At 51.6% G+C, this 25,265-nt stretch overlaps 1 protein-coding gene across 2 annotated transcripts in view; it reads left to right on the top strand.

Moving 5' to 3' along the window:
- The window catches only part of FAM102A (family with sequence similarity 102 member A), a 41,320-nt gene that overhangs the window by 13,115 nt on the left and 2,940 nt on the right, over positions 1-25,265 (top strand). Inside the window, exons 1-10 of one of the 2 annotated variants that reach the window (XM_023510553.1) lie at positions 14,903-15,413; positions 16,699-16,819; positions 17,043-17,072; positions 19,156-19,272; positions 20,959-21,005; positions 21,118-21,275; positions 23,796-23,900; positions 23,998-24,193; positions 24,646-24,767; positions 24,863-24,932. In XM_023510553.1, the coding sequence (XP_023366321.1) occupies positions 15,376-15,413; positions 16,699-16,819; positions 17,043-17,072; positions 19,156-19,272; positions 20,959-21,005; positions 21,118-21,275; positions 23,796-23,900; positions 23,998-24,193; positions 24,646-24,767; positions 24,863-24,932 (1,004 nt within the window). In that variant the 5' untranslated portion in view covers positions 14,903-15,375. Of the gene's footprint in view, positions 1-14,902; positions 15,414-16,698; positions 16,820-17,042; positions 17,073-19,155; positions 19,273-20,958; positions 21,006-21,117; positions 21,276-23,795; positions 23,901-23,997; positions 24,194-24,645; positions 24,768-24,862; positions 24,933-25,265 lie in introns of those variants that run through there. The other variant, XM_012802457.2, reaches the window with a different exon arrangement.

Genomic DNA, 25,265 nt, shown 5'->3' with positions numbered 1-25,265 from the left:
AGACAGAGCCTCAAGCTGTCCCCCTGGGTAGAGTGCGGTGGCATCACAGCTCACAGCAACCTCCAACTCCTGGGCTCAAGCAAGTCTCCTGCCTCAGCCACCCAAGTAGCTGGAACCGCAGGCGCTTGCCACAAGGCCCGGCCATTTTTTGGTTGCAGCCATCATTGTTGTTTGGCAGGCCCAGGCTGGATTCGAACCTGCCACCATAGGTGTATGTGGCTGGTGCCTTAGCCACTTGAGCCACAGGCGCTGAGCCCACTAGCAGTTCTTGATGGATATGACCCAGAGCTGCACTCCCCGACTCTATACTTTGACCAAGTGACCATTCCTCCCTTGCCAGAGCCTGGCCTTAGAGCTGCCTCTTTCCTGGTGCTGAGACTGGTAGCAAAGGGTTAGCCCACAAAGCTCAGGGTCCCAGGTCACTTTATGTTCATGCCACAATCCCCTGAGAATGACTGTGCTATCATGGCAGATTTCCCAGGGATCCTACAGGGTCAGGAGGTAGGGATGGGTTCCTGAACAGGGGCCTGGAAGTGCAGATCACTCCTCATCTCCCATGTGACCTGCAGCAAGTACCTGGACTCCCTGAGTGTCCAGTTTCCTGATCTGTGACGCAGAGGAAGGAGGTTAATGCTTGAGAAGCAGCCAGCACATGGAAGGGTACCTGGGAAACAGGAGCCGGGCTGGGCAGTGCTGGCCGATGGGAGCACCTCTGCCCAGGTATGTGGGAGTGGACCAGTACTTGGTTGGACCCCATGTGTGGCCTGCTCTCCACTTAGGCTGTAAGGGCAAGAGAGAGTGACCACTGGCATTAGTTGAGAATCACATTCATTGGTGTTGGCCTGGGCGGTAGCTTGGGCTGCCTGCACTGCCTGCATGGGGTTTTGAAGATCAGTCTCACAGTTACTTGGCTGGTGAGAAGCAGGATTGCAATCCAGGTATGTTTTGAGACTAGAATCCCTGCTCCTAAACTCCCATGCTTCTCCAGCAAGCCTGAGTGAGTTAGCCAGTCCCCCACCACTTTTCCATCTTGAGTTCTGAAGCCCCAGCAGGCTGTTTAGTCTACTTGTCACTTGCTGACACCAGCTTCTACTCCAAGCCTACCTGGCTGAACCAATCAGAGGGCTGTCTTTGGCTTTGGGGCTACTGGGTGGCTACTCTGACCACTCTAATGCTGGGCAGAGTGACTTGGCTTCTAAGAACTTCTTGCTGCCTCATCGGAGGAGCGGCTGGCCATGCCAGATCTGTGAGCTGCTTCCCCCACGCACAGCCCTGAAGCCCTGGCAGGCGCCAGTCACTGCTGGACTGCCACGCTGGCTCTTTACCCTGCAGCCCCTGGACGCGCGCCTTGGCTGCTCCCTGGGTTGGGCCCCTCCCCAGGCGGCTGTACTCGCTTCTCTTCGGGGAAGCACAGGCAGATGTTGTCGATTTAAATTGTTTCCTTATTAGACTCCTGCTCTCCAGCCTGGGCTGGGTTTCACCAGCTGGGAACCTTGATTGCATCACAGCAGCCAGGGCTCCTCCAGGAACCAGGCCAAGGACTGTCGGAGAGGCGTGGCTGAGCTGAGGCAGGCAAGACAGCAGGAGACAGGACCCACATGGTGGAGTCTTGCTCCCATCACCTCTTGTTATAGGAGCTGAGCGGGAGGCCTCAGGGTGCAGCCCCCTCAGGAACCCAGGGGCCAGGTGGAGCTGGGAGTTCTCGGGGGCAGGGGTGTCCCATAGTTCTCACAGCTGTGCGGACTCTCAGCTTGGTGCCCAGCTCCCTGCATCTCCTTGTTTAAAATGTTTTTCCAAGGCCTGTAGTAGGGGGTCTCCACCTGGGGTGATTTGGCAATATCTGTGGAGGCATTTTTGATCGTCATCCCTGGGGTCTGGCGGGATGCTGCTGAGTACTCAGCAATGCACAGGAGAGTGCCCCACAGAGAGAAACTTCGTCCTGCAGCGTCTGTAGTTCTGGAAGGGTCTGCTGGAGACTTTTGCTTGCATTTGAGAGCCCCTGTCCTACTGGGCCTTGTACCCCTCTCCTTGCTCTTGCTCCCTGCCAACCTGGGGCTCCGTGCTGGTCAGGCCTTGGGGATAAAGCAGGTATCTACGAGCACATCCAACTGGGAAGGTAAGGTGCTGAGGGTGGGTATGTGGTCACCCTGGACCTGTACCATGGCCCTATGACTGACTGGGCTGAGATGCCCCGCCCTGCTAATCCCAGGCTTCCCTTTTCCTGACTTTCTGCCCCTGTGACAGTTACCAGCTAGGGTATGCACGGCTCCAGGGAGGGGCCCCAATGGGCCATTTTTGTTTCTGTCTGTAGGGGCTATGTAAACCTGATAGCCTGTGGCCAAGAGGTGGCTCCCATGGCACTCCTTGTCACCTGAGTGATGGGGACCTGGGGTCACTGAGACTCCAGGATCTTGTCGCCCTTAACTGGGGAGTGATAATGAGGGTGTGGCAGCAAGCTGGCCTGGGAGCTGATGGAGCTCAGATTCTGGGGCAGCTCTTGCTGGGACACCCGAATTTCACTATCTGCATCTGAGGACGGTGACTCATTTCAGCCTGGCCTGCCACCCTTCACAGGCTCTGAGACCTCTTCAGTAGCTATCAGTTGTGGGGATCTTGGGGGGCAGCATTCCCCTCCTCCAGGTATCCACCTGCCTTCCAGCTTTTGAGGGAAAGAGGCACAGGGAGGAGGTGAGGGTGTGGGCTTGGTGTCACATCCTCTGGGGTCAGCATCTGGCCCTATTGTTTTATGACTTTGGACCTGTCCTGCCCCTCTCTAGACCTCAGTTTCTTTTTCTGAAAAATGGGAATGATAATGGTACACATCTCAGGACTGTGGTGGAATTCAGTTGGTCACACATATAAAACGTGTGTCCTGCAAAGCTTGAAGAACAGGAGCTGCTATTTTTTTTTTAATTTTTTTGAGATAATGTTTCACTTTGTCACCTTTGGTAGAGTGCCGTGGCATCACAGCTCACAACAACCTTAAACTCTTGGGCTCCAGTGACTCTCTTACCTCAGCCTCCCAAGTAGCTGGGACTCTAGGTGCCCACCACAATGCCTGGCTATTTTTAGAGACAAGGTCTTGCTCTGACTCAGCCTGGTCCTGAACTCATGAGCTCAGGCAATCCACCCGGCTCGGCCTCCCAGAGTGTTAGGATTACAAGCGTGAGCCACTGTGCCTGGCCAGGAGCTGCTTTTTAACAGGAACTTTTGATTGATTAATAATGAGCTAGGGGTCAGGACATGTCCCAGAGCAGGTCCCTGGAAGAGAACAGAAAGGAGGTCTGCCTTTATGCTGTCTCTGTCTTGGGGCTTGGGGAGTTGGAGGAGATGTGGTCCCTATCTGCAGGGGGTCCTGATGGTGAGACGCTGGGGCAGATGCTGGGAAGATGTGGTCACATGGACACCCAGAGTTCTTTACGTCCCTCCTACGGCTGAGTGGTGGAGAAAGGAACTCTGGCACCACAGAGTCACCATGGCAGCCCCATGCAGACTTCTTTTACAGAAGAATTTGAGATCTACTGAGATGAAGCTTCCTGGTCACTTGAGTGTCCTTTTGTCCTTATCAGCATGATTCTACCCCTGGTCTTCTCTTGGCTATTCCTGGCAGCCACCCCCCTAACTTCCAGGTCTTACCCATGCTGTTCCCACAATCTGGGACATCCTTCTCCCTGAATCTTCATCTAGCCAGCCTCAGCCTGGAGGTACCAGCCATGGTGTCACAGTCTGGGGAGCTGACTCCTTCCCCCTGACCCCAGGTTAGGCCCTTTCTACTTTCTAGGAGACTTGTAGCCATTGTCAGTTGTTTCCTGTGTAATGTCTGTCCCTCCCACTCAACTAGGGGCTGCCCCAAATGCCGAGCCAGCACCCACACAGTAAGTCTTTGTGGTTGCATCATGGGAGCTCTGGTCAGGATTTGGCACACAGGTCCCTGTGTCTCCTACACTACCTGGTGAGGCTCCCTGGAACAGGCCAGAGTTCACTGAGCTGACCTCCCTAGGGCAGGAGAGCTCCAGGGGAGTCCTGCCTGGCTGAGGACACCAGGCTGCTGGGGGTGCTATGTTCTATTTCAAGATACCACAGAAATAGCTGAATTCTGCTGCTGTGCTGGCCACAGTGGCTGTGGTAGGTGGAGGGCTCACCCTGCCTTGCTGAGATTTGCACATCTAATTGTATATCTTAAAGCTAAAAATGAAACCCAGTCCCTGTAATTACCTGTACTTGGCAGCAGGGCGGGGTGTTGGAAAGCACACCCTGACTCCCTGGGCTGGGGAGGGCTGGCCGTCAGCAGCTCTTCCGGAGGAGGTACTCAGTCCTGCCAGCAAGTCCTGCATACTGCACAGGGTAGCCTTATTTAGCAGTGCCTTAGGTCCAAACCACGTAGCCTGGGGTTCAAATCCCTCTGTGACTGGCTGTCCGAACCCTTTTCTCATTTTTAATTTCAATTTCAATCATGGAAACAACTCTTGGGCGGAAATGAAGAAGGTGGCCCTGGCAAACCCTACCCCCACCTGCTTTGAGCTCCTTTCTGCTTCTGACCTTCATCCCCTCGTGTCCCCAATGCAAATAAGCCACTTGGCTAGGCAGCAAAGAATCCAGGGTTCCAGGGCCCCCGGAACATGTTAAAAACATCTCCTTCTCTGGGCTTTGGTTTTATTGTTGTTAAATTTCCTTCTTTCTTTCTTTTCTTTCTTTCTTTCTTTCTTTCTTTCTTTTTTTTTTTGAGACAGAGCCTCAAGCTGTCCCCCTGGGTAGAGTGCCATGGCATCACAGCTCACAGCAACCTCCAACTCCTGAGCTCAAGCATGTCTCCTGCCTCTGCCTCCCAAGTAGCTGAGACCACAGGCGCCCACCACAACGCCTGGCTATTTTTTTGGTTGCAGCCATCGTTGTTTGGTGGGCCTAGGCTGGATTCGAACCTGCCACCTTAGGTGTATGTGACTGGCGCCTTAGCCACTTGAGCCACAGGCGCCGAGCCCTTTCTTTTTTTTTTTTTTTTTTTTGAGACAGAGTCTCACTTTGTCACCCTGGGTAGAGTGCCATGGTGTCACATCTCACAGCAACCTCAAACTCTTGGGCTCAAGCATTTCTCTTGCTTTAGCCTCCTGAGTAACTGGGACTACAGGTGCCTGCCACAACATCCAGCCTATTTTTAGAAACAGGGGTCTCACTCTTGCTCAGGCTGGTCTTGAGCTCCTGAGCTAAAGCAATCCATCCACCTCAGCCTCCCAGAGTGCTAGGATTACAGGCGTTCGCCACTGCACCTGGTAAGTTGTTAAATTTCAATTCTTGGCTGGGTGCAGTGGCTCACACCTGTAATCCTATCATTCTAGGAGGACAAGAGTCAAGATGGGTCCCTTGAAATCAGGAGTTCAAGACCAGCCTGAGCAAGAGCGAGACCTTTTCTCTGTTAAAAATAAAAAAAAATTAGCCAGGTGTGGTGGTGGGTGCTTGTAATTCCAGCTACTCAGGAGGCTGAGGCAGGAGGATCACTTGAGCTGAGGAATTCCAGGTTGCAGTGAACAATGATGGACACAACTGTACCTGGGGTGATAGAGTGAGGCTCTGTCTCAAAAGTAAATAAATAAATATTCCAATTCTCTAGCTCTGCGCTGAGCTATGTTAGCAGGGCAAGCAGGCGGTTGGACTTAGGTTTTCTTAAGAAACATTTATCATTTTTCTACATAGCTGCTCATTTGTTTTAGTTTCTTTACACTTTTCCTCTTTCTGGCGCAGGCAGCTCACTGCTAGGTCATGGGGAATACTCCCTCGGTTACACTATGCTCAGCTCTCAGAATCCTCAATACTCTCCCGGGATGTCCCAGTGCTGGGCTGGGTTTTGCCGTCCCCTGGGGGATGTTCCACAGAGTGGCTTTCGGCCTCTGACCACGGTGCAATCCCCTCTGCTTGGGCGTGTTTTTAAAAAGGGTCACAACTGATACTTTACAGTTCCCAAAGGAAAAAAAGACACAATCCCTATCTTATCTCTCTTTATCCTTTCCCTCCACCCTTCTCTACTTACTCCTTCTCTAGATACTCCAGTGGCCAGAGATGGCCTTTGTTTGCAATCTCATTCAGACACCTCTTTTTTTTTTTTTTTTTTTTGAGACAGAGCCTCAAGCTGTCCCCCTGAGTAGAGTGCTGTGGCATACAGCTCATAGCAACCTCCAACTCCTGGGCTCAAGCGAGTCTCCTGCCTCAGCCTCCCAAGTAGCTGGGACCCTAGGCACCCACCACAACGCCCAGCTATTTTTTTTGGTAGCAGCCTTCATTGTTGTTTTGGCGGGCCCGGGCTGGATTGGAACCCACCACCTTAGGTGTATGTGGCTGGCGCCTTAGCCACTTGAGCCACAGGCGCCAAGCCTCAGTCACCTCTTGATTTCTCTGTGCACATGCACATTTTACAAATGTTGCTATTTTTTTTAAGTGACCTAGAGTGCATATGTCACTTAAAAAAAAAATAAAAGTGGGGAACAGGTCATACTGTAGATACTCTCTGCATGTTGCTTCTGTGGGTCTGATGGCGCTTGGTTTTTGCTGTCAGCAAGCACAGACAGCCCCTCCCGCTTCCCTTCTGGCAGTTGTCAGCTTGATGCCATTTGAGCGGTCCCCTGCTGCACATTTGGGTTCTTCCTGTTTTCGCCCAACTTTGCTGCTGCCGTGGTCACCCATACACACGTGGACAGCTGTGGTTGGGCGTCTCCCTGCCCACTACCTGCCCCCCAGGCCCCTCTGCCTGAACTACACCGGCCTCCTGCTCCTTCTTATGCATCAGGTGGTGTCACACCTCCAGGCCTTTGCACTTGCTGTTCCTCATGCCTGTGCTGCCCTGCCCCCACACATATGTGGGGCACACTGTCAGTCACCTCTTTGTTCAGATGTCATCTTCCCCTTAAGACCTTCGTGGCCATCTTTCCCTCATGCCCTCTTCCCTGGGTGCAACCTACCTCCTTCCCCAGTTCCTTTACCTCCATAGCGCCTACGACTACCTGGCATGTGCTTGCCTACTTCTGTCTGTCTCCTACACAGAGTGTAAGCTCCTTGTGGAGCAGGATTTCTTTCTTTCTTTCTTTCTTTTTTTTTTTTTTTGAGACAGAGCCTAGGTAGAGTGCCGTGGCATCACAGCTCACAGCAACCTCCATCTGCTGGGCTTAAGCGATTCTCTTGCCTTAGCCTCCCAAGTAGTTGGGACTACAGGTGCTTGCCACAGCGCCTACCTGTTTTTTGGTGGTAGTTGTCATTGTTTGGTGGGCCTGGGCTGGATTCAAATGCACCAGCTCTGGTCTATGTGGCCGGTACCTTAGCCTCCTGAGCTACAGGCACCGAGCCTGGACTAGGATTTCTGTCCTGCTTGTTTAGTGTTTATGACCCCAGGGCCTTTGGCAATGCCTGGTAGGTAGTGAGTACTTAATAAAAAGTTTGGCTCGGCACCTGTGGCTCAAGTGGCTAAGGCGCCAGCCACATACACCTAAGGTGGCGGGTTCGAATCCAGCCTGGCCTCGCCAAAACAACAATGACGGCTGCAACCAAAAAGTAGCCAGGCGCTGTGGTGGGCGCCTGTGGTCCCAGCTACTTGGGAGGCTAAGGCAGGAGACTCACTTGAGCCCAGGAGTTGGAGGTTGCTGTGAGCTGTGATGCCATAGCACTCTACCCAAGGGGATAGCTTGAGGCTCTGTCTCTCAAAAAAAAAAAAAAGTTTCTAAGTAAATCAAGTCCCTTAATATTTCCTCACACTGGGCCTGGCCAGCTCTACCCTGGAGCTCCTGGCTGGCTGCTTTGCACCCTCATTCCTGCCTCCTCTTAACCAGCAGCCTCCCAACCTCCACCCCAGCCTGACTCTGTGTTCATCTCCCCTCGTCATCCCTGCCCTGTGCCTGGGGCCTCCCCCCACTCACCTTAACCACGTAGGTGCCTGCCTGCTTCCTGCCAGAGGAGTCCTGGGTCTGTCTGGTGGGGAGGTGTGTGGGCCCTGAGGTGGCTGCAGGCTGCAGTGTGGCTGGGACACAGGCTGTAGACAAAGCAGGCTCCTCAGCAGTTTTGTGACTTTGAGTTATGTAGCATTCTGAGCCTTACTTTCCCTATACGTAGAGGGGAGGACAACTACCTTTCTGTGTTGAAGAGTTCCAGTTGAAGCACAGTAGGCCCTCAGGAAGTGGCTACTGTTGTAGTATTTATTTCACTTTTATTGTGACCTCCTGGGGTGGGCTGGGCAAGGCTGCTACCTTCCTCTTGTGAGTGGTGACATCTAGTAGGTGATTGTTAGAGCCCTGTGGAAACAGGAGGACTGCCCAGCACTGATCCTGGGCTCACCTTCCCGCAGAGGGAGGGAACAGGCCTGTTACCTGAGACTGAGAGGACTCCAATGACATTCTCTGAGCTGGCCCTAGAACCACAGGCTGGCCCTGGGCCTCAAGCTTTCTGGCCGTCATTCCCATGGCAGAATCTGAAAGGGGAAGGGTGAAAGCCCACAATTCACATCAGCTTTTGTTTTCAGATACTAATCCTAATTCCTCTTGAGTATTTCAACACACCCAGGACAATGAACTTCCTCCTTAGGTCTCCAACAGCTGCTTCCAGCTCCTAGGTAGGGTGGGTCTGAGGGTCCACCTGGGAGCCATGGCAGCTCCCAGCTGCCCTGCTCTCAGACTTGGCCCTCTGGCTGCTTGGGAGGTGTCTGCTCTCTTTGCTCTTCCACCTGCCTCTCTCATGGCTGCTCTTAACCTGTGCCTAAGCTACAGTCCATGGCGGCAAGACAGAACTGCTGTTAGAGTAAGATGCAAAGTCCTCACCAGGCCCTGAGGCCCAGTAGGGCCTCACCTTTGCTCTCTCACCCATCTCATCTGCTCTCCTCTCTCCTCGACGACTCCTCAGCCATTGGCATCCATGCTGTGATCCCATTTGCCAAGCATGCCTCTACCACAGGGCCTTTGCACTTGCTGTTCACTTGTCCTGATGGCTTTTTTCCCATCTTTGCTCAGCTCCAGTCCTCACTTCCCTCCAGTCCTTACTCAGATGTCACTGCCATAAGGGCTGTCCTTAAGCATTCACCTGAAGTAGCAGCCCCCCTTCACCTCTCTACCCAGCACTCCTACCCACCTTGCTGTGTTTTCCATTTTCTATTTATATATGTGACCTACCAGGTACAGTAGAACCTCCATAGTTGACCGCCTTCCTACACTGACCACCTTCTGAAGTTGACCTAATTTTCAGACTGGACGTGTACCACATATATGTATAAGTACAGTAGGCCTAGTTCCTTAAGTTGACCACCTCTGTAGGTTAACCAGTTTTTTTCAGTCCCTTATGTGGTCAACTTTCAGAGTTTCTACTTGCTTTTTGGGGGTAACAGTTTTATTGGGATAGAATTCACATACCACACAATTCACCCATTTAATGTGTACAGTTCAGTGGGTTTTTGGTATATTCACGGAGTTGTATAACCATCACCACAACCAATTTTAGAACTTTTTTATCACCACAAAAAGAAACCCCATAGCAATTATTCCCATTAACTTCCCCATCCCCTGGCAACCACCAGTCTACTTTCTGTCTATAGAGTTGCCTGTTGTGGATATTTCACATAAATGAAATCATGTACTAAGTGGTCCTTCCTGGCTGGCTTCTTTCCTTGAAAAGCATAGCTTTTCAAGGTTAACCCAGATTAACCCATATTGTAACATATATAAGCATTTCTTTTCTTTTTTTTTTTTTTTGAGAGAGAGGCTCACTCTGTCACTGTGGGTAGAGTGCCATGGTGTCGTCATAGCTCACAGCAACCTCAAACTCTTAGGCTAAAGTGATCCCCTGGCCTCAGCCTTTCAAGTAGGTGGGATTATGGGTGCCTGCTACATTGCCCAGCTAGTTTTTCTAGTTTTAGTGGAGACAGGATTTCACTCTTATTTAGGCTGGTCTTGAACTCCTGAGCTCAGGCAATATACCTGCCTTAGCCTCTTAGAATGCTAGGATTGGCCATGTGCGATGGCTCACACCTGTAATCCCAGTACTCTGGGAGGCCAAGGTGGGTGGATTGCTTGAGCTCAGGAGCTTCAGACCAGCCTAAGCAAAAGCAAGACACCATCTCTACTGAAAATAGAATAACTAGCTGGGTGTTATGGCAGGCACCTGTAGTCCAGCTACTGGGGAAGCTGAGGCAAGAGGCTCTCTTGAGCCCAGGAGTGTGAGGTTGTTGTGAGCTATGATGCCATGATACTCTAGCATGGGGTAACAGAGTGAGACTATCTCAAAAAAAAACAAAACAGGACAAAACAACCCAGAGTGGTGCCTGTGGCTCAGTGGGTAGGACACTGGCCCCATATACCAAGGGTGGCAGATTCAAACCCGGCCCTGGCCAAACTGCAACAAAAACATAGGCAGACATTGTGGCAGGTGCCTATAGTCCCAGCTGCATGGGAGGCTGAGGCGAGAGAATTGCCTAAGCCCAGGAGTTAGAGGTTGCTGTGAGCTGTGTGATGCCACAGCACTCTACCGAGGGCGAGAAAGTGAAACTCTGTCTCTACAAAAAAAAATAAAAAATAAAAAATGAGAAAATAAAAATAAAAATGAACCTAAAACACAAACAAGCAAAAAACCCCAAAACAGAATGCTAAAATTACATGCCTGAGCCACTGTGCCCAAGCAGATTTCATTTCTTTTTATTGCCAAATAATATTCTTCTGTGTGGATAGACCATATTTTATTTGTCCATTTTACCAGTTGGTGGACAATTAGGTTGTTCTCATGTTCTAGCTATTATGAATAAGGCTACTATGTATATTTCTGTACAAGATTTTGTGTGGAAAGGTTTCATTTCTCTGGGGTCTAATACCTAGGAGTGTAACTGCCAGGTTATGTCCTAACTCTGTGTTTAACCTTCTTGGGAATTGCCAGACTGTTTTCCAGAGTGGGCATACCGTTTTAGATTTATTCCGGCAGTGTGTGAGGGTTCCAGTTTGTCTCCACATCCTCGCCTTTGATTGTACCCATCCTAATGGGTGTGAAATGGTACCTCGTTTTAGTTTTGATTTTCATTTCCCTGATGGCTAATGCTGAGGAGCACCTTATTGTGTGCTCATTGGCCATTTGCGTATTTGAGTCAATAACTGGGTTATCTGTCTTTTTATTATTGAGTTATAAATCCTCTTTATGTATTCCAGATGCAAGTTTCATATACATATAAAAATTATTTACAAATAATTTTCCTCATTCTGTGGGTATCCTTTCTCTCTTTCCTTTTCTTTTCTTTCTTTCTTTGTTTTTTTGTTTTTTTTTTTTTGACTGCTTTGTCATCCCTGGTGACCTCCGGGCCTGCCACATCATACACTTTCAAGAAACAGTGTATAAATGAATAAATGGAAGAGCTTAGCAAAGGCCAATCAAAGAGGCTAACTACGAAACCATGGGCATCTCACAGGGTCAGGGTCATGTCTGAGGGCTCCCTGGGAAGCACAAGTGAGCAGAAGCCAGAACAAAGCCTGGAGCAGGCAATGCTTGCTGAGTGGTCCTTCCTCCTCTTCTTCCCACCTCCCCCAATACCAGCATCATAACAGATAACTAATTTTATTGGGCATTTATTAAATGCCAAACACTAGTTTAAGTTCTTTTAATAGATTATTTTATCTTCCCAATAACCCTGTTTTGTTTCTTCGCTGGGGCAACCATAACAAAATACTACAGACTGTGTGGCCTAAACCACAGAAATTTATTTTCTCACCATTCTGGGGAATACAAGTTTAAGGTCAGATGCAGGCAGGTTGGTTTTCTCCTGAAGCCACTCTGCTTGGCTTGCAGACAGCAACCTTCTCATTGGTCCTCACTTTTTTTTCTTTTTTGAGACAGAGTCTCACTCTGTTATCCTGGGTAGAGTGACCTGGCATCATAGCTCATGGCAATCTCTAACTGTTGGCTCAAGTGATCCTCTTGCCTCAGCCTCCCGAGTAGCTGAAACTGCAGGAGCCTGCCACGACACTGGGGCTAATTTTTCTATTTTTAGTAGAGACGGAGGTCTCACTCTTGCTCAGGTTGTTATTAAACTCCTAAGTTCAAGCAATCCACCCACCTACGCCTCCCAGAGTTCTAGGATTACAGGTGTGAGGCACTATACCCAGCCTTGGGTATCCTTTCTTGATGGTATCCCTTGGAGCACAAAGGTTTTAAGTTTGATGACATTCAGTATGTCTATACTTTTGTCACATGCAATTTTGGTGTCATAGCTAGGCAACGATTGCCTAATCGAAGATCACAAGGACTTATGCCTGTGCTTTCTTCTAAGTCTTTTATAGTTTTAGCCCTGCACTTAGATCATTGATCCATTTTGAGATAAATTTTATATATGGTGTGATATAGGGACCTTCATTTCTTTGCATATGACTATCCACTTGTCCCTGCAACATTTGTTGAAGACTATTCTCTCCCCAGTGAATTATTTTGGAACCCTTGTCACAAATCAGTTGACCATAAATGTGAAGGTTTATTTCTAGACTCTCAATTCTATTTGTGTCTGTCCTTATGCTAGGACCACTCTTTCTTATATTATTGTAACTTTTTAGAAGTTTTGAAATCAAGAAATGTGAATCCTTCATGTTCTTTTTCAGGATTGTGCTGACCATTCTGGTAGACTGTTCTGGTACCTTTTCATGAATTTCCATGTAAAGTATAGGATCTGCTTATTCAGTTTCTGCAAAGAAGTGAACTTTGGATTTCGATAGGAATTGTGATGAATTTTTAGAATCATTGAGAGTATTCTCATTTTAACAATGTTAAGCCTTCTAATCCATGAACATGGGATGTCTTTCCACTTATTTAGATCTTTAATTTCTTTCAGCAGTGTTTTATAGTTTTCCAAGATAATGGGTTTTATACTTCTTTTGTTAAATTTGTTCGTGTGTGTGTGTGTGTGTGTGTGTATATATATATATATATATATATATTTTAGTGAAATTAAAATGGCTTTATTCCACCTGGGTACAGGCAGGGTAAGATTTCCAACTGGGCCAGGAAGAAATCCACATGTGGGTAATGGTGAATGGGGGCTTTAAAGGTCAGGAAGGTGGGGGTCCGGGACATTCCCTTTCCTGGGTTGGACATCTATTTTTTTTCTTTTTGATGCTATTTTAAGTGGAAATCTTCATTTCATGTGGATGTTTGCCAGTGTGTAGAAAGAATTGATTTTTACATACTTATCTAGTATCCTGCAACCCTGCTAAACTCATGTATTAGTTCAAATAGTTTTTAGTGGATTTCTCAGGATTTTCTACATACAAGATCAAATCATCTGTCAGTAGAGATAGTTATAGTTCCTCTGTCCACTGCCATGTATTTTTTTGTTTTTTTGTTTTTTTGATTCTCATTTCTCTCCTCTCACCAGTGTAAGACTGGTCATCATTGTGGTCCCAGTGCACAGAAAAGGGCCTGGCACATGCTGGCGCTCAGTTGTTTGAATTAATGAATAACTGAGCCTGCACAGCTAAGCTCAGGTGATGTCTGGGGTCCCCAGTCCTCCTGCAGCACCTCTTGCCTCTGGCCCTGACCTTTCTGCTTGTCCTCAGTCTTGGGCTGCAGAGGGTTGCTGGAGCTCACCCTTCTGACAGAGTGGCAGCATCCTGGTGACTGAGTTCCCTTTATCCCCAGTGTCTTCATCAGATAAAGTGCATCTCAGAGAAACACCAAGCACCTCATGGAGCTCACCTCACTGCGAGTTCCCAGGAGCCCATGAGGGAGGGTGGTGTCCCAGGGAATGTGAGGGCTGTAGCCCAGTTCTGTCTAACCCAAGTCATGTTGCTCCTTGTCACAGCCTTGATAGGAGCACGGGATAAGCCTTAGTCACATCCTCCACGCCTGTGGAGCCAGGTGGGGTTGCTTGGAGGGAGCTTCGCACTGAGTCTGCCTGAAGGGGAGACTTGGGGGCTTTCATTGGCCAAAGAAACAGAACTCTTTTGTTGTTACTGCGGTTCCCCCTCCCTGGGACTGTTTCCCCCACCTGGCTTCTCCCCACTTGTCATTCAGGCTTGAGCTTGAATATCACCTCCCAGCAGTGGTCAACTTCCTGGACTCACCCCTTCCCCCACTCCCTCCTGATGACACTGAGTCATCTCTGGGTGGATGCTGTCCACTGCAGTGGCTCACTGCTCAGTGCCTGCTTGGCATTCAGAGACCTGAGCCGGGCCTAGAGTGCATGGCAGGGCATCACTGGCCCACAAACCCCACAGTTCCACCTGCCAGGCTTCCCCGGGCTCCACAGCTGTGAGCTGAGGTGATGGCTGAGAGTCATGACTCTGAAGTTGGACAGTCCTGGTTCAAATCCTGCTTTGCCAAACACTAGGGATGTGAACTTGGATGGCGATAGGGTGCGTCTCTGGGCCCTCAGCTATAGAAGGGGGTGGCAGAGAGCCCCCCTTCTGAGACTGCTAAGAGAAGCAAATACCTCAGGCCCCAACCTGGCAGTTAGCTCAAATTCCTTAGCTCAATTCCTTTTCACTCAGGATGTAAAGAGGTGACTTCCTAAGCTGTTCACTTGGCAGTTCTGGTTAGGTGGAATGAGCTGAAGATAATGTCTCTCACACTACCCCCTCCCATGGCCACCCCTTCCTGAGCACCGGTTCTACTAGGCAGTTCTTCCAGGCAGGCTATGGGGGGGCTGGGGAGCTACAGAGATGCACAGCTCTTCTCTGCCACATGCAGCTGCCACCCCCAGATCCTGCTGAGGCTTCTGCAGCAGCTGGAGAAGTTTCGATGAGCTGCTCCCACCTGCTCCCACTCACCCCCAGGGCACGGAGTGCCTCCCCCTGAACAGGGTACTGAATTTTTCAGCGAGTCATGGCTCCCAGGCTCAGGAGGAACTTGAAGGGCTAGAAGTGCAGACCCCAGTTAGTGTTGTTGAAGCTAAGGGCCCTGGTTGGTATCTCCACACTAGAGCCGGGCTGCTTGGGTTTAGGCCCTACTCTGTTCTTCGTAGTGGTGGGCCTTGGTGAGAGTCTTAACCCCCTACCCCACAGCTCCTGATTTATTTGAGTGTGGAAGTGAGCTGGGATTGTAGCTGTCCCAGATGGTGTTTGGAAGGGTGTGGCCTGCGCTGCTATCTCCAGCACTTGGAGTGGGCTCCAGGGACTGCTAGCCTTGGAATCCTGTGAACACTGCCTGGCACATGGGAGGCACTACATGAATATTAGCTACTGTGGTTATTGTCATTGTTATTAGTGGTGAAGAATGGGGCTCTAGAGTCCAGAGGAACTGGGCTTAGAGCCCAGCTCAGGTGTTGGTGATGCTAGGCAGTTTGCCTCAGTCTCCTCATCTGTGAAATGGGCTGAGAGTAGTCCAGCCTGGGAAGATTGTTGGGAGGGTCCCTTGAGGTGGTTGGCAGGAGCTGGCCTGGAGGAAGTGATGGCAGTGGAAGGAGCCACTCATGGTCATGGAGCAGGGTAAAGTGGGCAGCACTGGGAAGAGAGGGAAGCTCAGCAGGTTATTAATTCCCTGGGAAGGAGCTGCTGCCCCAGCCTGACCTCACCCCAGCCAAGTGTTCTATATTTTTTTATTACATTTTTTTTGTTTGTTTTTACAACAGTTAGACAAGTCTGGTTTTTTTGTTTTTTTTTTGTTTTTTTTTTTTTTTTTGAGACTTAATTTCACTCTATCAGCCTGGGGAGCGTACCATGGCATCTTTGTAGCTCATAGCAACCTCAAACTCCTGGGTTCAAGCAGTCCTCTTGCCTCAGCCTCCCGAGTAGCTGGGAATACAGGCGCCTGCCACAATGCCCAGCTAATTGTTCTATTTTAATTTTATTTGTTTATTTATTTTGAGACAGAATCTCAGTCAGTCACCCTGGGTAGAGTGCTGTGGTGTCATAGCTCACAGCAACCTTGAACGCTAGGGCTCAAATGATCCTGTTGCCTCAGCCTCCTGAGTAGCTGGGACTACAGGCGCCCACCACAACGCCCAGCTAGTTTTTCTATTTTTAGTAGAGACAGTGGTCTCATTCTTTCTTAGGCTGGTCTCAAACTCCTGAGCTCAGGCAATCCACCCTCCTCGGCCTCCCCGAGTGCTAGGATTACAAGTCCATTCTTATTGTGAAAATGCAGTCACTTTGTGAAATAAAATAAGAGGGAGTCCCACTGTCTCAGTCCCACTGGCAGCCGGACTTTTGCCCTGTCCCTGGTATCCAATAGTCCCCAACCTTTATGGCACTAGGGAAGACAGTTTTTCCACAGGCTGGGTGTGGGGGGCAGGTGGGGAATGGTTTTGGGATGATTCAGGCGTGTTACATCTCCACCTCAGATCATAAGGCCCTAGATTCTCCTAAGGAGAGCCCAACCTAGATCCCTTGCGTGTACACTTTACAATAGGGTTCTTGCTCTTTTGAGAATCTAATGCACTGATCTGATAGGAGGCAGAGCTCAGGTGGTGATGTGAGACGGCCTTACTAAGGTGAAGAAGCTTTGCTAGCTCCCCCACCGCTCACCTCCTATTTTGCAGCCCAGTTCTTTTTTTTTTGCAGTTTTTGGCCGGATCCAGGCTTGAACCCGCCACACTTGGTATATGGGCCCAGTGCCCTACTCCTTGAGCAACAAGCATCGCCCTGCAGCTCAGACCTTAACAGGCCTCAGACCAGTATTGGTCCAAGACCCAGGGGCTGGAAACTGGCTGCATAAGGAGGGTCCCCTGGCAGTGATCTGTACTTGTGCTTACCTGTCCCCTCTGGTCTGCAGGGAGGAAGTGCAGGAGAACTGCGTGCGGTGGCGGAAGAGGTTCACCTTTGTGTGTAAGATGAGTGCCAACCCGGCCACGGGCCTGCTGGACCCCTGCATCTTCCGCGTGTCCGTGCGCAAGGTGAGGCTGGGCAGGGGCTGTGAGCCCAGGGTGAGGGGGAGTGTGGGGCCACTGGCCTGGGGGCTTTAGGCCCCTCTCTGACTTACTCCCCACCAAGGGAAAATGGGAGGACTTGCTCTGCCCTTTTTCTTAACCTCCTCTCAGGTTTGGGGGGACCCAGGGAGACACTTGAGGTCTGTGGGACTCCTTAGTCACCCTACTGCTGTTCTCCCTCCCTTTACAGGAGCTGAAAGGCGGGAAGGCTTACTCCAAGGTAAGAGGCTGTGTGAAGGGGTAGCGGGATGGGACAGAGTGGTGTAGAATGGGCATGAGAGAAGCTTCCAGACAGACTCCCAGCAAGCTGCCCCAAATAGGAGATAGTCAGCTCTGCATGAGATGTGTGGATTTTTAAAATATCTTCATTGATAGTCTTAACCTAAAGGCAGCACGTGCTCATTGTGACACCAAAGGCACGGAAGTTCACAGAGTGAAAGGGATGGTTTCTGTCCCCTTCCTGTCTTCAGGCCTGCCCCCTACATCCCATCATTGGGATAGGATAGGATGTTTCCAGACCTTTTAAGAAAAAGAAATTATGAAATGATTGTGAAGTGAATACAAAACACATGCATTTGGTTCAGGGAAGTGTAAAATGAGCAGCCTTTATGTGTGTGTACTTCTGTGCATGCAAACAAGATGATTTTTAAAAGATACAAGTACACAGATTTGCAGCTTGGTGTTTTACTTAGCCAACACATTGTGGGCATCTTCTTGTGTTATCACAAATTTCCATGTGCTTTCTAATGGCAGCCACATACCATTGCATGGCTGGTGACAGTTGATTCAGCGAACCCCTGCTGTTGGACATCTGTGTTGTTGCCAGGGTTTCACTGCACCCACAGACAGTTCAGCCCTATGCAGTAAAATCTTGTCTTCTGGGGAAAGAGAGAAGACAGCTCTGGCTTTGATTGGCTGTGCTCTGCCCTCAATCCCTCATCTTTATGGGGGACCCTGGTCTCTCCTCATCGGCTCCTAGGAGGCATGGTAGAAATGGAGGGTGGGCCCTGCCAGACAGGAGGGGAAGAAGAGGAAGTGCTGTTGCCTCACCTCTCACCCTGCCTGGAAGGCCTGAGGGAGGTGGTGCCTAGGGTGCGGCCCTTCCACTGATCCTGAGCTCAGTCAGCTGGGCTGTGCACTCTGCCATGGCCCAGGGTGCTGACATTCCTCTCTAGCAGCAGAGGGCAGGGTGGCTAGAACCAGGTGTGGAAGGTGCTGTCACAATGGAAATTTCTCCTGTTGATTCACGTGGGTGAGGACAACTGAGAGCATCTTGTCTCCACCAGCACCTAGCGCCAGTCAGATACTGCCAGGCCCCTCCCTTCCGTTCCATAGCCAAACGCCTGTCATTATATTAGAGGAGGAAACCAAGGCCCTGAGAAGTGGTGGGATGAGGTACTGATCTGGCCTGGTTTCAGTCCAGCCTGTCAGTTTAGCTGTGTGTGCCTAGGCGGGCCTCCTCCCCTCCCTGAACTTATTTCCTCACCTGTAAAATGGGGTCTGAGTCAATGGCTGAGCTGGGATCTGAATGCAGTTCCCTGATTCTAGTGCGAGCTCTTTTGGGCCTTGTAGTAGAGGCTTGTGCACAGTAGGCCCTGATAAGCAACACTTACTGGTTTGGTTGTCCCTGGTGTCCCAAACCTGGAACCATCTCACCTTGACCTCAGTTTCCCTTCCAGGTCTGGCAGACTTGGCTGCCATCTTAGGGCCTTCCTAGCTCATTCCTGCTTCCTGCACTTTCTCCCACTTCCCTCCCTACCTCGCTGCATTCAGCATCAGAGCTAAAGGCAGCACATGCTTCCCCTGCCCCCCACCCCAGCCCCTCACCCTGGCCTCCACCAGGGGCACTTCCCTAGGGGTCCCTGCCTACCCTGCAGAGTGTCTGTTCCCTTCCTCTGCATCATGCCAACCCACCACCCAGTTCCCATGGGCCTTCTCTTCTCCCCTGCCTGTTTGCCTGGCAGCTCCCGACAGCACGGCCTTGTTTCCCAGGGAACAATGCATCTGTGTCATGGACAACAATGTCCTTTCATGTCAAGAGCACTGGCCCCAGTGCATGCTGGGATGCAGCACAAAGGATGCTTTGTGCAGCTCAGGGATGTGAGCTCCTGGCTTTGCCACGCTGGTGCTGCCGACCCAGGGCCCCTGTCCTTGGGTCCCAGTTATGCAACAGTCGGGGCTGTGGGGTGGTTCCAAGGGCTATGTCTCTCCCTCCCCCACTTCTGCCAAGTGACCCCTCTGGGAGTGTGCCAGCCAGGAGCCCACACTCCCTGAGGCCTCCCTCACACTTCTCTCCCTCCCAGCTGGGCTTTACTGACTTGAACCTGGCTGAGTTTGCGGGCTCAGGCTCCACGGTGCGCTGCTGCCTGCTGGAGGGATATGACACGAAGAATACCCGTCAGGACAACTCCATCCTCAAGGTACCAGGGCCCCAGGATACACCCAGCTCCTGGTCAAAGTTCCTTGGAGGGCTGTTGGAAATTCAGATTCTCACTTGGACAGGCAGTGAGGGACATTGGGAGGATGTGGGCCCTGGAATCAGGAAACTACTATCAGAGGCCTAGCTGGCTGCTGGCCTCAGTTTACCCATCATGGTCATAGGGTGGACCCTGATAGTCTCTTTAAGGGTTTAGCAAGCCTTTGGGTGAGGCTTGCTGTCTTTTATCACAGTGCTGACAGTAGCTCCGTGGTGGGGTGTGTATCTGTGATTAGTCCCAGCTGTGCACAGGAGTGGATGCAGGTGCAGAAGTAAAGTCATTGTCTGGGGTCATACTCAGAGCTGGCACTTTGTCCTCAGCCCTTTGCTGCCTGGGCCCAGCTCCTAACCATGCGCCATGTGACAGAAGGCAGCCTGGCTCCTGTGGAGGGTCATCAAGCATAGCAGCTGCTAAGGGCCCTGGCACAATCCTGCCTTGGCCAGCCACCTGTAGGTGTCCAGTGGTCTAGGCAGCTCTTGCCTTCCAGGCAGCTGCCTCTTTAGCCTCTTGGGAACAGAAGTGTCTGCTGCCAGCACATCCCTTCCTGTGTTTCCCCACCCTTCCTCATGGCTGAGAAAACCGTCCGGACACCACCGCTGCAAACTGACCCAGCGGGACTGCCTGTGTATAGAGTAAAGCTGGGCAGGGCCTCTTGGACCTCCTAGATCCTTTGACTTCTTGGAAGAGGTCCAGGCTGATGGTTGTGGTCACCAGGGCCTTTTGCCCTCCCCTCTCGTAGCCCCATGCCCTCTCAGGCCAGATCAAGGGAACTGGGGGACAGGTGGCCTCAGGGTCAAGGCCAGCTCCCCCTACACCCTGCCTATAGGGTCTTAGGCTGTCACTTCCCTTCTCTGAGTCTTGGTTCCTTGGTCTACAGCCTGGAGCTATCACCTACTTTGTAAGCTGCTATTATGGCTAAGTGAAATCATCCCTAAAAAGCCTCATGTTATAGGTTGTGGCCCTGGGATCTGAGCACCTCTTTCCTACCCAGTTGCCATTTACCTGTTGCTCCATCTCAGCCCAGATTTTGGGATCCAAACCTTGTCACATCTGGGCCATTGCAACATCTTTGCCCAAGTGTATGCCAAATTTCTAATGGCTTTGTGCTATGCTCTGCTCATCAGCTGCCGCCAAGCCCCTGCCCACTACATGGGACTCTGTGAGCCCTGAGTCCGCCTACCTTGTCAGGTCCATGGCACCTCCCCACCCCATCCCCACGCAGGACTTTTCAGGCCCTCTCCTGCTTGCTGTGTTGAACTCTGTGCCCCTCACACAGGATGGAGGTGAACACGTGACCCCTCCTACGAAGGTCTTGGTCTTGTCATAGTGCTGTAATTAGAGTAGCTAACTTTTGCAGCATGCTTACTCTGCTGGGCACCAGGGGAAGTTTGGGCCTCATCTCGCTGTGTCCTCCCCCACCGCCCCATTAGGCAGGCCTTGGGGTCATCTCCATCCTTCACATGAGGCTCAGAGAGGTTAGGTGACTTCACCAGGGGTACTCAGCCAGACAAGCGCAGAGATGGGGTTGGAGTCCAAGCTCTCTGAAGCCAGAGCCAGGAGGCTGCTAGGGGCTGTACTTGGACTGGGCGGGGGTGGCCCAGATGTGGCTGATTCCTCCCTTTCCTATAGGTCACCATTGGCATGTTCCTGCTCTCTGGGGACCCTTGCTTCAAGACGTGAGTGGCACAGGCTGTGGGAGGGGTAGGAAATGGGGAGGGGACTCTTGGGCTCCCCTGTCATCTGGTCCTGAGGCAGGGCACCCTAGTTACACCTATCTGTCTTTCCAAGGCCACCATCCACTGCCAAGTCCATCTCCATTCCGGGCCAGGATTTCTCCCTGCGGCTGACGTGTAAGGGTGGTGGGACAAGCAGTGGTGGCAGCAGCAGCACCAGCTCTCTGACGGGGTCCCGGCCTCCCAAACCCCGGCCCACCATCCTTGGCTCAGGTACCATCCCCTCTGCCTGCTCTTCCCTCACCAGTAGCCAGCTTCTGAGATGTGTCCAAGTCCCCAGGAGATGCATGCTTGGAGGAAGGAGGTGGTGGCCCTGTGGTCTGAGTGCCTCATAAGTGCCAGCCACGACACAGGCCTGGGATTGCAGCAGTGCCCTGTACCAAGAGGGATGTGGCCTCCTCGGCCATGTGGTCCTCAGTCTAGCACAGAGGTTCTTAACCTATGTGTTGTGACCCTTTGTACCAATGAAAATACATCACAGCATTAGGAAAGTTGAGAATCACTGGAGCAGAAAAGACAGGTGTTAGGCCTTAAATAAGTCACATGCATGTTCATGTACAGATGTGTCCAGACCTTGGGGAGACAGGCACAGAAGGTGGGATCCATCCGACACCTGGGAAGGTGGTGGGGCATCTGAGGTGGTGGTATCTGAGCTGCAGCCTAGGGGGTGGGGCTCTATGTACCCAGCAGCGGGATGGGCTGGGAGCTCTTGCTCTCCTACTCACTCTATGACATTGGTGATGTTGACTGGCCAGTTCACCTCCCCAGTCTCAGTGTCTTTTGGAAAATGGGACTGAGAATAGTATTCACATTTTAGGCTACCCTCCTGCAGCAGATGTGGTACCTGCCTGGCTTATAGTAAGTGCTCAGCAGGCACTTCTGTTAAAGTAGCATTACGACCGATGTTATGACTCCCCCAAGGAGATGGTGTAGCAATTAGGAGGCACTTGGCAACCCTGCTGCCAAGTGTTTGCGGGGACCCCCAACCTGAAGCTGGGCTCCTAAGGACATTAGTGAATGAGCAGGGGATGTGGGGGTGGGAGTGAGCAAGTGGGAGTGTGGCAGCTCTGCAGGTGTTTGCTGGTGATTCTGCCCCAGGGCCTGGGAAGGGACCCTCTGACTCCCAGGGCCTGGCCTTCCACCACACCACTCCGTTTCTTTTTACTTTTTTTTTTTAGCGCAGTTTTTTTTTGGCCGTGGCCAAGTTTGAACCTGCCACCTCTGGTATATGGAGCCAGCGCCCTATTCCTTTGAGCCACAGGTGCCGCCCCCACGCCACTCCCTTTTTTCCTGCAGACCCAGCCAGTTGAAAGCCCCGAGCAGAAAGCTGGTGTTGGCTTGGCATCTGTAGCTCAAGTGGCTGGGGAACCAGCCATATACACCAGAGCTGGCAGGTTCGAATCCAGCCCAGGCCCACCAAACAACAGTGACTACTATAACCAAAAAATAGCTGGGCATTGTGGCAGGCGCCTGTAGTCCCAGCTACTTGGGAGGCTGAGGCGCGAAGATCTCTTAAGCCCAAGAGTTTGAGGTTGCTGTGAACTGTGACGCCACGTCACTCTACCCAGGGTGACAGCTTGAGACTCTGTCTCAAAAAGAAAAAAAAGCTGGTGTTCTTCTTGCTGGCCTGGGGGCTGTATACAGGAATAGGGGCTTCCCAGCACAATTACTCCTTCAGCTTCAGGCTGGGAGTCCCCAAAGGAGTGATCTATCTGGGGACAAGGCCTCTTTCAGGCATATGGGATTTAAGCACCCACTTGCCTCTGTGGCTGGTTCCTCCCTCCCCCAAATGCTATAGGGGACACGTGGCTGTGGTGGGCACACAGGCAGGCCTGGGCTCTAGCCTGGTGTGTGCTTTTCTCAAGGGGTTTGTGGATGATCCTTTCCTATGTCTACAAGAAGATCTAATGTAGGGGTCCTCAAACTTTTTAAACAGGGGGCCAGTTCACTGTCCCTCAGACCGTTGGAGGGCCGGACTGTGGGCCCCGGAACAAGTTGGCTGCTAAGCAGGACAGGCAGCGGTAGCAAAAACACCTGGCAGGCCGGATAAATGTCCTAGGTGGGCTGCATGTGGCCAGCGGGCCGTAGTTTGCGGACTCCTGAGTGGGTAGGGACTTAGAGCATGGGGTGTGTCCTGCTTGGTCCCTGTACTTCCTGCTGGGGAATGCCAGGATAGTTTGTTTTGAAGTGGGTGACCTGAGACAAGGTTGGGCTGTTGGCCTGTCTCTTCAGGTCAGCCTGCTCCCCTCCCCCACCCCACTTCCCTTCACCCTGTTCCACTGTTGCTTCAGTGACCTGAGCTCATTCCAGTCACAGGGCCTGTGTTTGTGCTGCTCACTCTGCCCAAAAGGCCTGTTTGCTGGTGCCTTATCTGGCTCTCTCACTCCTATGTGCTGTGAAGGTCTTGGCATTAAGGCCATCTCCTTGGAGAAGCGTTCTCTGCACGTCATCAGACCAGGCCAGGCCCCCAATATGTGCTGCTAACTGTGGTTGTGGGTAATGGCGGCTCAGTTTTTATTCCATGTTTTTCCTCTGCACCTCTGGTTCTCCCTACCCTAGGTTTTAGCTCAGGTACCTCAGCTACTTGAGGCAGGTTGCTGCTTCTCTGAACCTTAGGTTTTGGGTCTGATAATAGAAGTATGTGGTGCCCCCATAAAAGGCCTAGTGAGGGGACAGGGGTGAAGGGTGAGACACCACTGGGTAAGCTCTGCCCCACCCCCTTTTTGTTTCCAGGGCTACTGGAGGAGCCAGACCATAACCTGTCCAGTCCCGAGGAGGTATTCCACTCCGGCCACTCCCGTAACTCCAGCTATGCCAGCCAGCAGTCTAAGATCTCTGGTAAGTGGCTGCTTGGCCCTGCTCCTGCAGCCTGCGGAGTCCCTGGGAGTCCCCAGGATCCCCCATGATGACCCTCTTTCATGCTTCCCTCCACTAGGCTACAGCACAGAGCACTCGCGCTCTTCCAGCCTCTCGGACCTGACGCACCGCCGGAACACATCCACTAGCAGCAGCGCCTCCGGTGGCCTCAGCATGACAGTGGAGGGCCCTGAGGGCAGTGAGCGGGAGCACCGGGCCCCTGAGAAGCCACCACGCCCACCACGGCCTCTGCATCTGTCAGACCGTTCATTTCGGTGAGTCTTGCTGCTCTGCTTGGCTCCCTGAACCTCTGCTTCTTTAATACAAGGACAGGAGGGGCCCCACCTCAGAGGGTTGGATTGTGACAATTCATCCAGTTAGGGTTCAGCCCTGCCCTGGCATGCAGCAAATGCTCAGCCTTTGGGTGCTGTTTGCGGTATTGTGTATCAGCCAAGAGCACGGTTTGTGGGCCAGACAGACCTGGGGTTGAGCCTCAGATCTGCCACTTACATGCTGTGTGGTGGTGGCCAAGTTACTTATCCCCTCAGTGCCTGGTGTTCTCGTCTATAAAACCAAATAATAACCCCTGCACCCCAGGCGGTTGTGAGGATTGAATGAAGCACAATGTGGAACGTGTGTAGAACATTCTAAGTGCTGTAGCCCTTCACTGTTGTTGTTTTTTTGTGCTTGTTTCTGCCCTTACTGTTGGGATTCTGCCCTATCCCAGGCGGAAGAAGGACTCAATGGAGAACCACCCGACCTGGGTAGATGACACTCGGATCGACGCAGACGACATTGTGGAGAAGATCATGCAGAGCCAGGACTTCACAGAGGGCAGCAACACAGAGGGTGAGCTGCCCGTGCTGGGAGCCAGGGGCTATGCTGCCTACTCTAGGGGGCACCCCTGCCTGGCTCAGCCTCTATCCTCTCTTATATCCCCACAGACAGCAACCTCCGGCTATTCGTGAGCCGTGATGGCTCCGCCACTCTGAGTGGCATCCAGCTGGCCAACAGGTACGGGTAAAGTTCAGGGGAGGGTCACCAGGGTGGCCTGATGAGCTGGGTGCTGGGGGTGCAGCAGTGAACAACACAGATTGCTGCCCGTGTGACTTGTTACGGGAACTATGCAATTGGTGCCCTCTCATGAGCCTTCATTCAGAGCATGTTTACTGTGTGCCTGGCTCCCTGTGTCCTTTTGGCTCAGTGAATGAATGAGTGAGTGAGTGAAGGAGCCTCCCACGTGCAGGCTGTGCTGACAGCATCTGCTGTTCTGCCCAGTCAGTGGGGAAGGTGCCCTCTGAACATCCAGGACTGCCTTGGCTGGTTAGCCCCCTCACGCTGCCCTGC

This window comes from Otolemur garnettii, unplaced genomic scaffold (genome assembly GCF_000181295.1).
Source record: "Otolemur garnettii isolate 467f Iridium unplaced genomic scaffold, OtoGar3 scaffold00014, whole genome shotgun sequence".
Lineage (NCBI taxonomy): Eukaryota > Metazoa > Chordata > Mammalia > Primates > Galagidae > Otolemur > Otolemur garnettii.
Note: the sequence above shows the minus strand (reverse complement) of the source record. Positions and strands in the feature narration are given on the sequence as shown.